The sequence below is a fragment of the Aotus nancymaae genome, unplaced genomic scaffold (genome assembly GCF_030222135.1).
Source record: "Aotus nancymaae isolate 86718 unplaced genomic scaffold, 86718_ANA_hifiasm-v0.15.2.pri h1tg000011l, whole genome shotgun sequence".
Lineage (NCBI taxonomy): Eukaryota > Metazoa > Chordata > Mammalia > Primates > Aotidae > Aotus > Aotus nancymaae.
Window position 1 is genome coordinate 22,312,795 of NW_026988422.1, and position 14,998 is coordinate 22,327,792.

The following is a 14,998-nucleotide window of genomic DNA, read 5'->3' on the forward strand; positions in this document are numbered from 1 at the left end:
CAACAGAAAGATGAGAAGAGAAGATGTGAGCTTTTCATGTTCATGCAGTTGTAGCAGGATTGTTATTTGCCAAAAAAAGAGTCAGAAGTGAGAGAGAATATATCTTTCATGGGAATTCATGCCAAAATTAGTCCCATTGTCTTAAAGGAAACAGAAATAGTTTAGAGACTTTCTTTGCTTCCAATTACCTCTGCAGGAGAAAAGATTCATTACTCATTTACCTGGAAATGTTAATCTTTAATTCCTCCATATGGATGGACATCTGTCTAAGTTGATCCTTTAGAACACTGCTGTTCTCTTCTTTGAGTCTAATTTCTTCTTCTTTGGTTTGAATCGCATCACTGAACTTCCTCTCCCATTTCTTGGCTTCATCTATCACCCTGTCGCGATCATCCTGGAGGGAAGACATGCTCTTAGTAAAGGCTGCAAGCTGGGCCACAGTACTGTCCAAGTTTTCCTGAAGTTGCTGAACTTCTTTGTCTTTCTTGTTCAAAGTAACCTGAATCTCTCCAATTGTCTCTTCCAAGTGGACTTTTTCTCTGTGCAAAGCATCCAGTTTCTCTTGCATATTCTTCTTCTCTTTCAGGTGCTTCTCTTCTGCCTGTTCCAGTCTTCGCTCAAGATCTTCATCTTTTTGTTTCATTTGGCTTTTAACTGATTCTTTATTTGACTGAAGTTCCTTTTTCAACTTGAGATTGTCTGCTAGGACCCTTGCTGCTTCACTTTGAGTGTCATCTAGCAGAACTTTGAAGCTAGCTAATTCTGCTTCTGCCTTTTTGCGGTATTCAACTGCTTGAGCCAGATTCTCTTTGGTTATTTCCAAATCTTTTTGGGATTCAGACTGAACAAATTCTAGGGCTTTAACAGTCCTCTCTAGAGCACTAATTTTCTCTTGATACCTGATGCAGTCCTTCTGTAGCTGCTTTACTTCTTGTTGTTTTTCTTTTAACAGTTCCTGAAGTTCCTTTGCATGACTTTTATTACCAGGTTCTTTCTGAGCACCTTGTATTTTCTCCAAATACTCCTTTCGTATTTCTGATTCCACCTTAGTTTTTTCCTTGACTAACTGCTGCTTTTCTTCTTCCAATTCACTCACACACCTTTTAAGGTTCTTCATTTCAGATTCTAGTAGCTCATTTTTTATCTGGGCATCTGTAACATCCTGACAATAATTCCCAATGCTTCCATTAAGTTCTGCTAATTGATTCATAAGCCTCTCTTCCAAATCATCTTTCTCTTCTTCTGCTGTCTCCTTTAGCTTGGTAACTCTGGAGAGTTCTTCTTGGATTTGCTGATTTAACAGGTTCATTTTGGTTACTTCTTCCTGAAGCATTTTTACTTCACCATCCTTTGTTAATATCTGACTGAGTAAGGCATTTCTCTCATTTTCTAAAGTCTGGCTAAATTCCTTGTTTTTCTGCTTCTCCTCCTCTAATCCAGCAATTCTGTCTTTGAGCTGATCAATCTGCTGTAGGTAGTTATTTATTTCATCATGTGAACTGAGATTCTCACTTATATCAGGGTTGGCACTGTTCTCTGATGTAGCTGATTCTGAACATGCAGGCCTTGTGCTCACACTCAGAGAGCCTTGCTCTTCAGTCTCACCTGGTATAGACTGTGTTGCCTCTTCAGTGGCATTCATTTGGTTATCATGTTTCTCAGTGGCCTCTAGGTTAGCTTGTTTAGATACATTACCTTCTATCTGATGCTTTAAATCTTGAACCTCTTCACTTAGAGACTCTTTCTCAGACATTAAAGACTGCAACTTCTTAGAAAGGGTTTCATACTCCATTTTGACCCTTTCAAGTTCTTCTTTCATGCTGGAATTGGAAGAAACAAGTGTTTCCATACACTCTTTAGCTGTACCTCCTGCAGGGTGCACCTCTGCTCTAAGCCGGTCATTCTCTTCTTCCAGCTCTAGGATTTTCTGCTGTTTAGATTTAGCAAACTTTCTCATCTTTTCTTTCATTTCTTCCATTTCTTGCTCAGCTTCCTGCAACTGCTTTTCTGTCTCCTTCTTGTTTGCCTCTGTGCTTCTTAACTTGCCATACAGTTCTTGCTTCTCTTGCCTCACAGCTTCCACCACATGCTGAATCCTTTCTGCTTCATTACTAACATTCTCATAGGACTGCAGAAGAATTTCATACTCTTTTTGTAGCTCCTTGTGTTTCTCTTGCCACTCATTACTTTCTGCAATCTTACAAGATTTCAAAGATTCAATTTCCTTCAATAATTTTTCCTTGTCTTCAGTAAGACCCTCTAGAGCTAGTTTTAGACTTTCACAAGAGCCACTGAGACTCTGATTTTCCAATAAAGACCTGTCCATTTCTGTAATAAGTTTGTCTCTTTCTTCCTGAAGAAGAGCTAACCTTCCTAAGAATATATCTTTTTCTTTATTTTGAGCAGAAATTTGGCTTTCTACATCTGCCAAAGACTTGGTGAGACGTTCAATGGTACCTCTGGTCAAAGACAATTCCTCTTGGAGAATTTTGTTTTCTTTTAGTGCTTCTTTTCGGGAAATAAGGGCAGCTTGCAGTTTCCTCTGTATTTGTTGCTTTGCTTTACTTTCTTCTCCAGTCTCTTCTGGTTTTTGCTTCATTTCACAAAGTTCCACGTGTAGCTGCTTTATCCTCTCATCATGCTCTTTGGCTTGCATTTCTAGCTGTGTACGCAGAGCCTTAATTAAATCTTCTTGTTCTATTATCTCTGTCCGTACTTTAGTGAGAGCTGCTTCTTTCTCACTAAGTTGTCCAGAAAGGTAGCTAATGTCTTCTTCCTTTTTGCTTATGAGTTTTCGCAGTTCATCTAGTTCAGGTTGCAATTCTCTTAGATGTTCTAGGCCAGCAATTTGTAGCTGGCTGCTTTCCAATTTCTGCTGCAGGCTTTCTGCACGGACTTCGGCTTCATGGGATGCTGTCTTTAGACTCTCAATTTCTAAACCCTGTTTATTTACCTGCTCCTGTAACTGAAATACCTCTTCCGATTTTTTAGTAAGCTCACTTGTTGTAGAATTAACTTTCAATTCCAACTCTTCTTTCTCAGCTTCTATTTCCTTCAACTGGGCCTTCATTTGGGTAACAGAAGTTCCGCCCTGCAGAGCACTCGCATCATCAGAATGAGCAGGCCAGTCTGGGCACAAGTTGGACTCTAAAACAGGTTGAGTGTGATGCTGTTCTGCAGCTTTGAATAAAGGTTCTTCTAAACCCAGAGTGGGACAGCACGATTCCTGCTGGTCAGTGCCTGGGAGTTTTCCTTCTCTGGATTCCCTTACTTGAATCTGAAGTTGCCTTAGCTGGTCTCCAATATTCTCATTTTCCTTGCTTTGCTCATCAAACTGTTCTTGCAAGTGATTATAGTCATCTTTCTGTTGCTTTAGCTCCTCCCTAAGATGTCTTTCTTTCTCCTGTGCCTTTTTAAGAATTGCCTTGCGGGAGGTTAAGGCTTCTTGTAGCTTCTTTTGAAGTTGCTCCTTTTCTTTTTCAAGGGCCAGTATCTTTTCTTCCAGTTCTGGTTTCCAGGGTTCACCACTATCTGTACCAGGTGGACTTACCACCACTGTTTCCTTTACAAGTGCTACAGAGTCCCCATCACCTGCATCCTTGTTACTTGTGGTTAACTTCTGGATAATTGCTTGCTTTTCACTGATTTTCACTTGGAGCAAATCTATTTGGTTTGTTTTATCTTGCAAGGTCTGATTCATCTGTTTGACCAGAGCCTGTAATTGCTCTTCAGCTGCCATCTTTTCTTCCAAATTCTTCCTTATATGATCTAGTTCCACTTCTTTCTCAGATATTGTCTTTTTTAAAGAAATTTCTATTTCTTGGCACTTAGAAGTCACAGATTTTTCTGAGTATTCTTTGTTTTCTTTATCTTCTTCCACTTCTCCTCTCTCACTCTCACTGAGTGGGATCTCTTTCTTAGATTCATCTTTCAAGTTGGCTAATTCCTCTTCCAATATACTGACTCTTTGCAGAAGCTCCTTTCTGTTAATAAGAGCTGCCTGGAGCTTTCTCTTTCTCTGCTCACTTTCTTTCTTCAGAAGGTCTAATTCACGCTGAAGTTCTTCCTTACTTGTTAGTCCTGCTGGACTCATCTCATCATAATTTTGTTTAAGGCCAGAAGCAACTTCATTATCTTCTTCCACCTGCTCTTTTTTTGCTTCTTCAGCTCTGGATAATAAATTTAGCTGTTCTTTAAGAGTCTTAATTTCAACCCCAAGAGAAAACTTCTCTTCATTAAGCTGAACCATTTTCTCAGTCATACTAAAGCTGATTTCTGTCACTTGTTGATCCTTCTCCTCGATGGTTTGTTGGAGGGTTTCCACATCTCTCTTTTTCTCTAGTAAGAGTTGATCCATTTTTGCTATTTCAAGTTCCTTCTGTGAAAGAGCCAGGGACAGTTCTTCCACCTTATTTGAGATATCCCTGACACGTTCTGCCGCCTCCAGCACTTCACTTTCCTTCTTTTGCAGCTGGCTTTGCAGGCTTCTTATCAGTGTACTCTGCTCAGAAAATTGAAGCTGCACATCATCCAGTTCATTCTGTAAAACTTCAATTTTCACATCTTTAGATTTGGCTTCTATGCTGAGACTATGGATCTGTTCAGTGAGCAGGTTGTGATGAGTAGTTTGGCTTTCATAGTCAAGTCTTCTTTGCTTTTCTGCTTCTGAAAGGTTCATTTCCAGCTGCTTTACCTGAGCCTTCAATTCTGTTACTATGCTAAGTTCCTTCACCTGAGAAAGAAGCCGGTCTCTTTCTTCAGACAAAGCAGTGAATGCACTGCTGGTGGTGTCAGCATTTTTCTTAAACTCCTCAATTAACTGCGTTAGGTTGCTAATTTCCTTAGCTTTCTCATCTAAATTATTCTCATAGATTTCTTGTGCTTTATGAAAGTTTAGCTCAAGCTCCAAAATTTGACTTTTTAACCTTTCCAACTCATTCTGATGACACTGACCAGTATCTGATACAGCAGAAAGGGATTTATCACCATCCTGCTTTGTTGATTGCAATTCTACTCCAGCATAATTTAAAGATATTTCCTCAGATGTTCTACTTTGATGGTCAGTGCTCTCCTGTTCTTTTTCAACAGCTGAAAGACTGCTCTCTTCATTTGGCATTAAGGGAAAATCTTGCTCTGTATCTTCAGGAAATACTTTCGTTTTAATTAGAGCTATTCCCTCACCCTCCATCTGTTTCATTTCTTTCTGGTCAAGGACCTCATAATCCCCTTCCTCAGCCCTTTTTCCCTGGAGCTGTAATTTAAGAAATGCAATTTCCTCTTGAGCTTCTTTCATTTCCAACAATAAAACTGATAATTCTTTATGTTTCTGAGAAAATGTGTTCTCTAGAACATCTTGTCCACTTTCCTCAGTAGAAGAGCTTCTCTGGTTGGTAATATCAACAATGCTGATCTATTTTTTAAAAAGAAAAAAAAAGCTTTAATCAAATGTTTTCTAATATTTAAAAAATAGCTCAACTAAAAACTTATATTTCATCTTCCAACACCTCAGACTTTTTAGTCAAAACCTCCTTTGTACCATAACACTGTTAAATCCTTTTAAAATCAGTTTGTATCTCCCAACCGAACCTCCAAGGACACTCTGCCAATCCTGCACTGAAGTCAAGCCCCATTCATAAGATGTAAGGAAATCTGGAATTCACTTACTAGATACTCCTTACATGACAAGCTGTTTTCTTCTTCAGAATAAAACTCCTAATTGACTATTTTTAAAAAAATGTAAGCAGATACTTTTGTTAGGAAGCCACATTATTCCTCAAGGGCATGTATGATTCTATTACTGAATTACTGATTAAAAGAACACAGCTAACTAAGCACAATACAGATAACAATAATCTTAAATCAACAGAATGATACTAAGCAACCATATATTTCTTATAGTAATTTTCAGATTATAAAAAGCATCATTTTCCAAAGATCCCTTCGTATTTCATCTTAGTAAAACTGTGCCAATTGTGGGGAAAGAGGCCCAATAAATCTTATCTAATCTCTTCACTGAGAAACTTTTCTGAGATGAACAAAGAAGTTGAGATAGATGATAACCCAGTATAAAAACTGGGTTATCAAATCCTAAAAAAGTAGTTACTTGATTTATGTTGCTTTAGACAGTGAATTCCAATATTCAGAAACAAGTGACAATAAATGAGATGTAATAACCATTATGAATCTCTTAAATAGATCTTACTCTATAGGTAATATATTTCTGTGGCAATACTAGAAAATTATAGACATGTTTTCATATGAAGCTACCTTCTCTCTCTCTTTTTTTTTTAATATGAGCACCATATTTTGGTATTATTCTACCTAATTTTTTAAATGTCTTCTCAGCCACCCTTAGAAAGAAACATAGTAATAATTAGGATGTGAGGCACTTAAGCCTGACTTGAACACCAAATTATTTATTACATTGTAACTGTCATTTTACAAAAAGGCATAACGCAGAATGTGAGGTTCAAATGTCAGCAGTACAGAAACGAAGCTACCTTCTCTTAATCTAGTTCATGTTCCGGTTATATTAAGAATATATCACTTACCTCACTGATTTCTCTATCTGCCTCCCCAGTTCTATTCTTAGCCTCTAGGAGAGTAATCTGAGAAGACAGTTTTTCTGAAAGTCACAAAATAAATATCTTTAGAAGATATATGTGGAGTGTGTGAAAAAATAAGATTGCATATGAAGCTATTTAAGATGCATAAAATAATTTTTAAAAAACAAACAAAATAGTTTGGGAGAGGTAAATGCCTTACTAAAATAAAGAAGTGGCAAGAGAATGTGATTAGATGAGATATAAGATCGAACAGTATTAGGCAATGATAATGAACCTGAGTAAAGTATACTAAATAGTGGAAGGTTTGAAAGGAGAAGGATGCCAAGGCACAGGACATAAAGCAGCTATTTCTGTGGCATAATCTGGAACTTCTAGGACAATACATATAATTTATCCATAATCCTACTGTGTTCGTAATATATATTTTGCATTAATATAGCACAATGTTCTTCAATGTTCATAAAGATATCAAATTTTAGCACTAAAAGTGAGCTATCCAATCTCCTCAATGATCATATTAGGAAACAAAGAAATGACATGACCCGAAAGGTTATGCAGCTAGTTTAGAGAGCTGGGATTAGAATCCAGGTCGTTTGAGTTTTAACCCAAGTTCTATTACAACTGAGCATTGATATCAATAACCTCAAAAAACTTACATTCTTTCTGAGAAGCTAAAACAGATACACCAAAGGAAATAATATATACATTTTTTACACTGTATCCAAATGTCTTAATGTGACCCACAGGAACCTTCATGCTTTGACCCTACTAATTCTCCAACCTCCTCTTCTTGTACTGCCCCCTTTTCATTCACTTTGCTACAAACACTGGCCTGTTTTCTCTTCTGCAAACTTATCAAGTTCATTCATACCCGAGGACATTTGTACTACTTTTTTCTCTGCATGGAATGTTCTTTGCTTAGCTTCTTTGCATGGCTGTTCCCTTTTCATCATTCATGTTTTAAGTCCTCAGAGAGGCCTACTCCCACTACTCTAATTCTGCCTTCCTCTTCTCCAAGGCATTTGAAATGCCCTGTTTTATTTTTAGCCTAATACTTACAATTCTCCAAAATTTTCTTATGTGTATAGACAGGTTTGTAGTCTGTCTTCCCCTCTAATATGTTCATAGCTACATCCCCAGCACCTAGAATAGTGCCTGGCACATAGGAAAGGCACCATAGATGAGGCAAATGAATTCAAAACAGTATATAATATGTTCAGACATTTCACAAGATTACTTGGAAAAGGGATACAGTTTTAGAAATGTCAGTGCAAAAGGTGAGTTGAAAAGAACATAACATTTAAAGTAAAAGTAATCTATGAGGCCAGACACAAAAACCAATACAGAAAACCTTAAGGCCAGTGATCCTTGCAGGAAAGAGCAAAGGAAAGGAACTCAATACCTCCAAACTATATGAAGCCACATGAACAGGATAGAGACTGTTTGCAAAACTGCAAAATAAGCATCATGGATAAGGCCTCAAAGGAGTGCTCTGAATGGTTTAAATAATGAGCTGAATTTGTGGTATTCTTTACTTATTAGCAATAGTGGGAATCATCTAATATAAGTGCATAAGCCTCCATTTAGATCTAAGTGGAAAACTGTAAAATGGTTGAGTTAGAAATATTGGCTCTAGAGTTTTATACAAGTTTTACAACCTTTACTTCCTATTCATTCTCACTCCTAGATGATAAAGCATAGTAGTCAGTTAATCCAAGATGAATTCGATCAATAAATCATTAACTATATGCTACTAAATCCATGAAGTCCAAATGAAGCATATGATGAGTGAAAAGAAACACGTCTTCATTCTCACTAACTATTCATACACAATCCAACAGGATAAAATGCTAAGTTCAGTTTAATCCAACAAAACTTTATTCAGTAGCCATTATTTGCCAGGTAGTATACTAGTTTTGGGTAAAGCAAAGATGGAAAAAAATAGCCCCTGCCCTTGAAGAGCTTATATTTAAACTTTGAAGAACTTATAATAGAGTAAGAAAAGACAAACATATAAACAGATCATTTAATACAATGTTAAAGTTGTATAAGGATGTTACGGAAGCACAAAAAAAATCATTTAACCCAACTTTTGGGGATCAGTACCAAATTCCTGAAAAAGATAATGCACTAGTCAAGGCCTGAAAGATGAGTAAGAATCATCCAGACTAAAGGAAAGGAGCAGGATTCTAAGCGGGGTACAGCATGAGCATAAACCACTCACTCACAAAATAGTTTCTACCTTTAAACATTTATACTAATCTCTATTACCTCATCCCATAAATTTATTACCAGAATGTCCTTTCTTTCTTTATTTTACCTATTTTAAAAATCATCTTATTAAAGTCCTGTTTAAGTCATACTTCCTATAGGATACCATGACCACTCCAAAATGATTATGAGTTATTAAGAAATCCTGCAGCATGTATAGTCCATATTGTAAAATGTTATACTTATGTAAACACTGATACTATCCTCTAATTATATAATGTGCATTAATTTTATCTTTGATAATTACCAGTTCTACTATCTAAATCTTTATTATCATGGAATCAGATAATTCTACGTGTTATACATAGTGATAAAAGTAGAGGCACTTGTGTGATAAGAAGACAGAGAATTATGGTTTTCTTTTATACATACCATTCTCAGCTTTCATCTCCTCCAGCTCTATAGAACTAAGGAGCAAGGCTCCCTTTTCATTCTCTAGTTCTACCACTCTCTTCTGCAAAGAAGCAATATTCTCCTCAGTGACTGCCTAAATTGTAGAAAGACAACAAATTAATGATTCTCCAGTAGAAAATTCTCACACTAAATGCCCAGATAGCCTCCAGCATTTTTGTCTTCTAAAAGTTCTCCAGCCATGAAAATACTTTAAAAATAACATCTACTTCTCTGCCTAGGCAATCTTTGAAGAAAAGAAATAAAGTATTTCACACAAATATCAAGTTCACTGGCTTTTAAATTTAAGACTGAAGCCTGGATTACAAAGATAGAAATCCCAAGTCTACAGGATAAGAAAGAACATTTTCAGGTTCACAAACAAATAACATTAAAAAATTAGATTAATGCCACCAAGTAACATGGTCTCTCTCCTGAAGAATGAACATGAAGAGAGGTTCCACAAAGAGGAATAGAGGCAAAGGAATATGTACCTCTTAAGAAAGAAAGAAGATTTATAACTTTTTTTTTCCAAGTATAATAAAAATTCCCTTGGCTTAATTTACATATCCAGAATTTTCAGTTTTCCTATGGACAGGCATATATCTAATTACACCACATCTTTAGTTTTATGTCTATATATATATACTTTATTCTCCATGGGTATTATTGTATCAAATTTTCATACAGTTGTAGAATTTTTAAGCCATGATGGTCTTTACAGCATACTTGACCCAAAATCTTCATTTGATGTTTAAAAGAAATAGCAAGGGATGAATTTAGGGTTGTTATGGCTTTTATCCTGAGGGAAGTTCACAATTTGCATTATACAGGGCAAGTAAAACTCCAATAGAATAGCCACAGATATTTCTGGTTCAAAGAATGAGAAGATTGATTTTGGGACAAACACAGCTGCCAAGATGTGAGGAGAGAGATCAGAGAGAAGAAAAAGAATATTAGAAAAGAGAAGCCCTGAATTCTATGTATAAACTTAGCTGAAATTTCTGGCTGAACAATGGCACTATGTATTTGTTGCGCTGACTCTAAGCAGCCCAGCTAAGGCAAAAATAACTGAACTGAATTTTGATGCCTCTCTATCATAGGTGAGAGTTTGGGGTTTGAGTCCAACTTACTGTCTGATAAAAAGTAATTGAAATTTTAGAAATAACAGAATAGAATCTTGAGAACAAAACACAACATCCATATCATGAATTCAAAACAAAACCATTCACACATAAAGAAATAGGAATGTGTGACCTGTTCTGAAGGAAAAAATGTAATTAACAGATTCTAGCCATAAAATGATGCAGATTTTGTAAGCAGCAAACAAGAATTTTTATTTATGCTTAGGACATAAATGAATATGCTCATAATGAATGAGAAAAAATGAAAACTTGGTACAAAGAAAATATAATAATGAACCAGTTTAAAATTCTAGAACTAAAAAAACATAATACCTGAAATGAAAAATTCAATAGATAGGCTTAACAGTAGACTATAGATGACAGAAGAAAGTCTTGGTGAACTTGAAGAAAATAAATCAACAGAAATCATCCAATCTAAAGATGGAAGAATTTAAAAATTAAAAAAAAAAAAAAAAGAATACAAACTCAAGGACATGTGGGACAATATTAAAAGGTTCAGTATACCTGTAATTGGAGTGCCAGAAGAGAGGAAGGACAGAATGGGAAGAAAAAAATATTTTAAGAAATGGCTAAAAATTTCTCAAACATAAGGTTATATATGTAAGAAACTCAGCAAAAGCAAGCAAGAAAATGACAAGGAAAATTCTAACTAAGAACATCACAGGTAAGAATAAAAAGAAAGTCTTAAAATCTCCATGGAAAAATGATACTTTACGTACAGAGGAACAATAATTTGAATGACTACTGACCAGCTGTTAGGGAAAAAATATAGGCCAGAAGAGGGAAACATCTTGTTTAAAGTTTCTAAAAGAAAAATTGTCAATCCAGAAGTATATATCCAGTAACAAATATCATTCAAGAATAAAAGTAAAATAAAGACATTTTTAGATAAGCAAAAAACTAAGAAAATTTTTTCACAGACAGACCTATAATATTACGGGTTGTTCTAGAGGCTGAAGAAAATGGAATCAAAGAGACATCTGATCATCAGAGAGGAAAGGGTACTGCAAATGGTAAATATGTGGGTAAATATTAAGGTCAATATTTTCCTGTTAATGTCTTTCAAATATATATAACCGTTCCAAGCATAAATATTAAAATTGTATACTGGAGCTTATCACTTTTGTTAATATAATACATACAACAACTGTGGCATAAGGAATAAGCTGAGGGTATATGACTATGAGGGTTCTACATTTTAAGTGAGGTAGTACAGTATTAACTCTAAGAAGACTGAAAAGTTATGGATATATGTTATACTTCCTAGAGCAACCACTTAAAAATTTTTTGTAAAAAGATATAGCTCAATACCCAATAGAGGACTTTTGCTTCTGCTAAAGACTGAATAACATGAGACAGATTTACTCTCCTACCTGAAACAATAACAACCAAAACCAGACAAAACAATGAAATAATCATTTACAAAATAGTGGATATCAAGCAACAAAGGATAATTATCTCTGAGAGAGGCAGAAAACAAATAAAGTGATCCCTAAAACTGACCAAGCTTCATGCCTTAAGAGAGTCTTCAGGCTGTGGTCCAAGAAGGGGAACCTAGGCTGAGCCTTGTAGACTCCCTAAGTTCATGAGACAGAGCTGAGAGTCAAGATAGAACAAGATGGCTGCAGTTCACAGAACAGAATACCAGAAAGGAAAAAGTCACATAAAGAGGAAACTCTGCAGATCTGCAAAGGGACTGAACAAGTGTTTAGTGAAATACAAAGCAGCACATAAATGTGAGGAAAGCATCCAAGGCTACCTGAACTACCCCTAACTATCTATCTGAAGAGATGAAAGAATAGCACTTGCTGCTCACACAAAACCTGGAAGAGTGTGAGTTCTACACCCAAATGTGAAAAAACACTTCTCAGGGCATTGAGTAGAATATTCAGCAAGGTCTTGCCTCAGTAGTAAGGAATGACTGAGCACTGATTCAAACCCTCCTAACAAATTAAAACAGCAAGATCTGGAAGGATTAAGTTTTTTTCCAAAGAATTCAGCTGAATTCCACTAAAAAAAAAAAAAGCTCCAAAATACTTAAATAAAATGATATCTAGCATTTATAATGTCCAGCAACCAATCAAAGATTATCAGACATGCCAACAAGCAGGAAAATGTAAGCCACAATGAATAGAATAATCAACTGAAATGGAGCCAGTACTGACACATTCTATACATGCAAAAAGTAAAACAAAAACAAAAACAAAAACATGAATATTTTTTTAAAGCCCAAATTAACCTTCTAGGAGAAAAAATTATGTTTGAGACTGCAAAAAATACACTAGATGAGATTAACAACAAATTAGACATTGTAAAAGAAAATATTAGTGAACTTGAACATAAAGAAATAGAAACAAAATGAAAGAGAAAAAAGAATAAAAAAATTAAAAGCCGGCTGGCTGCGGTGGCTCATGGCTGTAATCCCAGCACTTTGGGAGGCCAAGGTGGGTGGATCACAAGGTCAGGAGTTTGAGACCAGTCTGGCCAATGTAGTGAAATCCTGTCTCTACTAAAAATACAAAAATTAGCCAGGTGTGGTGTCGGGTGCCTGTCGTCCCAGCTACTTAGGAGGCTGAGGCAGGAGAATCACTTGAACCTGGGAGGCGGAAGTTGCAGTGAGATGAGATTGCACCACTGCACTCCAGCCTGGGCAACAGAGCAAGACTCCATCTCAAAAAACAAAACACAAAATTAAAACCCCATTAATGAGTTTTGGAACAACTTCAAGTAATCTAATATATATGTAATTGGAATTCCCAAAGGAGAGTAGGGAGTCAGAAAATATATATATATATATATTTGACTAATTAATGGCAGAAAATTTTCCAAAACTACAAACAGATTCAAAAAGTTCAATGAACTCCAAGCACAAGAAACATGGTATGTCAAGGTACATCATAATCCAAGTGCTCAAAAATAGTGGTAAAATCCTAAAAGCAGACAGGAAGAAAAAAGAAAGAGAGAAGCATGACAGCAGATTTCTTATCAAAAACAAAATGCAAGGGCTGGGCGCAGTGGCTCATGCCTGTAATCTCAGCACTTTCAGAGGCCAAGGCAGGTGGACTACTTGAGACCAGAGTTTGAGACCAGCCTGGCCAACACAGTGAAACCCCATCTCTACTTAAAATACAAAATTAGCCAGGCATGATGGCGGGTGTCTGTAATCCAAGCTACTTGGGAGGCTGAGGCAGGAGAATCACTTGAACCCATGAAGTAGAGGTTACAGTCGGCTGAGATCGCGCCATTGGACTCCATCCTGGATGACACAGCAAGACTCTGTCTCAAAAAAAAAAAAACAACAAAAAGCAAAAATGCAAGAAAGAAGATAGTAGAGTAATATAGAAATGAAAGAAAACAAAACTTTCAATGTAGAATTCTAAGCAGCAAAAATAATCTTTTAATAACAATGGTGAGATAAAGCTGTCTTCAGACATAAAGTGTTTTAAGAACCCATGACCAGCAGACTTCCACACACACATACATGTGCACACACACAAAAAAATTAAAAGCAGTCCTTCAGAGCCAGGTGAAGTAGCTCACACCCGTAATCCCAGCGCTTCGGGAGGCCAAGGCAGGAGGATCATTTTAGCTCAGGAGGTTAAAACCAGCCTAGGTAATTTAGCAAGACCTCATCTCTACTAAAAGTAAAAAAAAAAAAAAAAAAAAAATTAGCCGGGTATTGTGGTGCATGCCTATAGTTGCAACTACTCGGGAAGCCAACAGGTAAGAATCGCTTGAGACCAGGAAGATGAGGCTGCAGTGAGCCATGATTTTTTTAAATAGAGACAGGTTCACACTTTGTTGCCCACTCCAGCCTGGATGACAAAGTGAGAACCTGTCTCTATTTAAAAAAAAAAAATCCTTCAAATAGAAGAAAAATGATACCAGATGTAAATATGAAGCCAGGGTTTGGCAAACTTTGGAGGCCTGCATAAATAAAGTTTTACTGGAACATAACCCAACCATTTGTTTACCTTTGCTCTATGTCTGTTCTTGCTCTACAATGGCAGAGTTGAGTACCTGCAACAGACTGTATGACCCACAAAGCCTAAAATATTTACTATATATAAAAGGATTGCCAACCTCTGATCTACCACCAAAGAATGAAAAGTACCAAAAATGGTAACTGCAATGGTAGTTATGATTTATTTTATTTTAATCTCCTTAAAACATAAACATAAATGCTTTATATGTATTAGCCAAAAACAGTCCACAACCTGAATTATCCATCAATGAGTCAACAGTTACACAAATTTTGCTGTGTAGAACATACTTAACAATTCAATGGAATGAATTATTGGCAAACAAACATTAGGATGAATCTCAAATAAGTATACTGAGTAAAGTAAGCTCAAAAAAGTGTGTATACAACTTATATAAAATTTTAAAAAATCTATAATGATAGAAAGCAGATCAGTGGTTGTTTAGGTCAGGAAAGATGTGCAAGAAAAGATTTATAAAAGAGAACATAAGAAAATTTCTAGAGATGATGAATATGTTCATTTTCTTGATAGTAGTGATGGTTTTATATGTTATATATAAGTCAAAACTTATCAAATTGTGCTGGGTGCTGTGACTTACACCTGTAATCCCAGCACTTTGGGAGACAGGCAGGAGGATCACCTG

General features: G+C 36.1%; 1 protein-coding gene across 9 annotated transcripts in view; it reads right to left on the reverse strand.

The window, feature by feature from the left end:
• Positions 1-14,998, reverse strand: part of GOLGB1 (golgin B1) — an 85,267-nt gene that overhangs the window by 27,357 nt on the left and 42,912 nt on the right. For all 9 annotated transcript variants that reach the window (XM_012438791.2, XM_012438790.2, XM_012438787.2 and 6 more), the window contains 3 exons: positions 9,210-9,324; positions 6,552-6,625; positions 222-5,410 (listed from right to left, as the gene is read on the reverse strand). In XM_012438791.2, the coding sequence (XP_012294214.2) occupies positions 222-5,410; positions 6,552-6,625; positions 9,210-9,324 (5,378 nt within the window). The remainder of the gene's footprint in view (positions 1-221; positions 5,411-6,551; positions 6,626-9,209; positions 9,325-14,998) is intronic.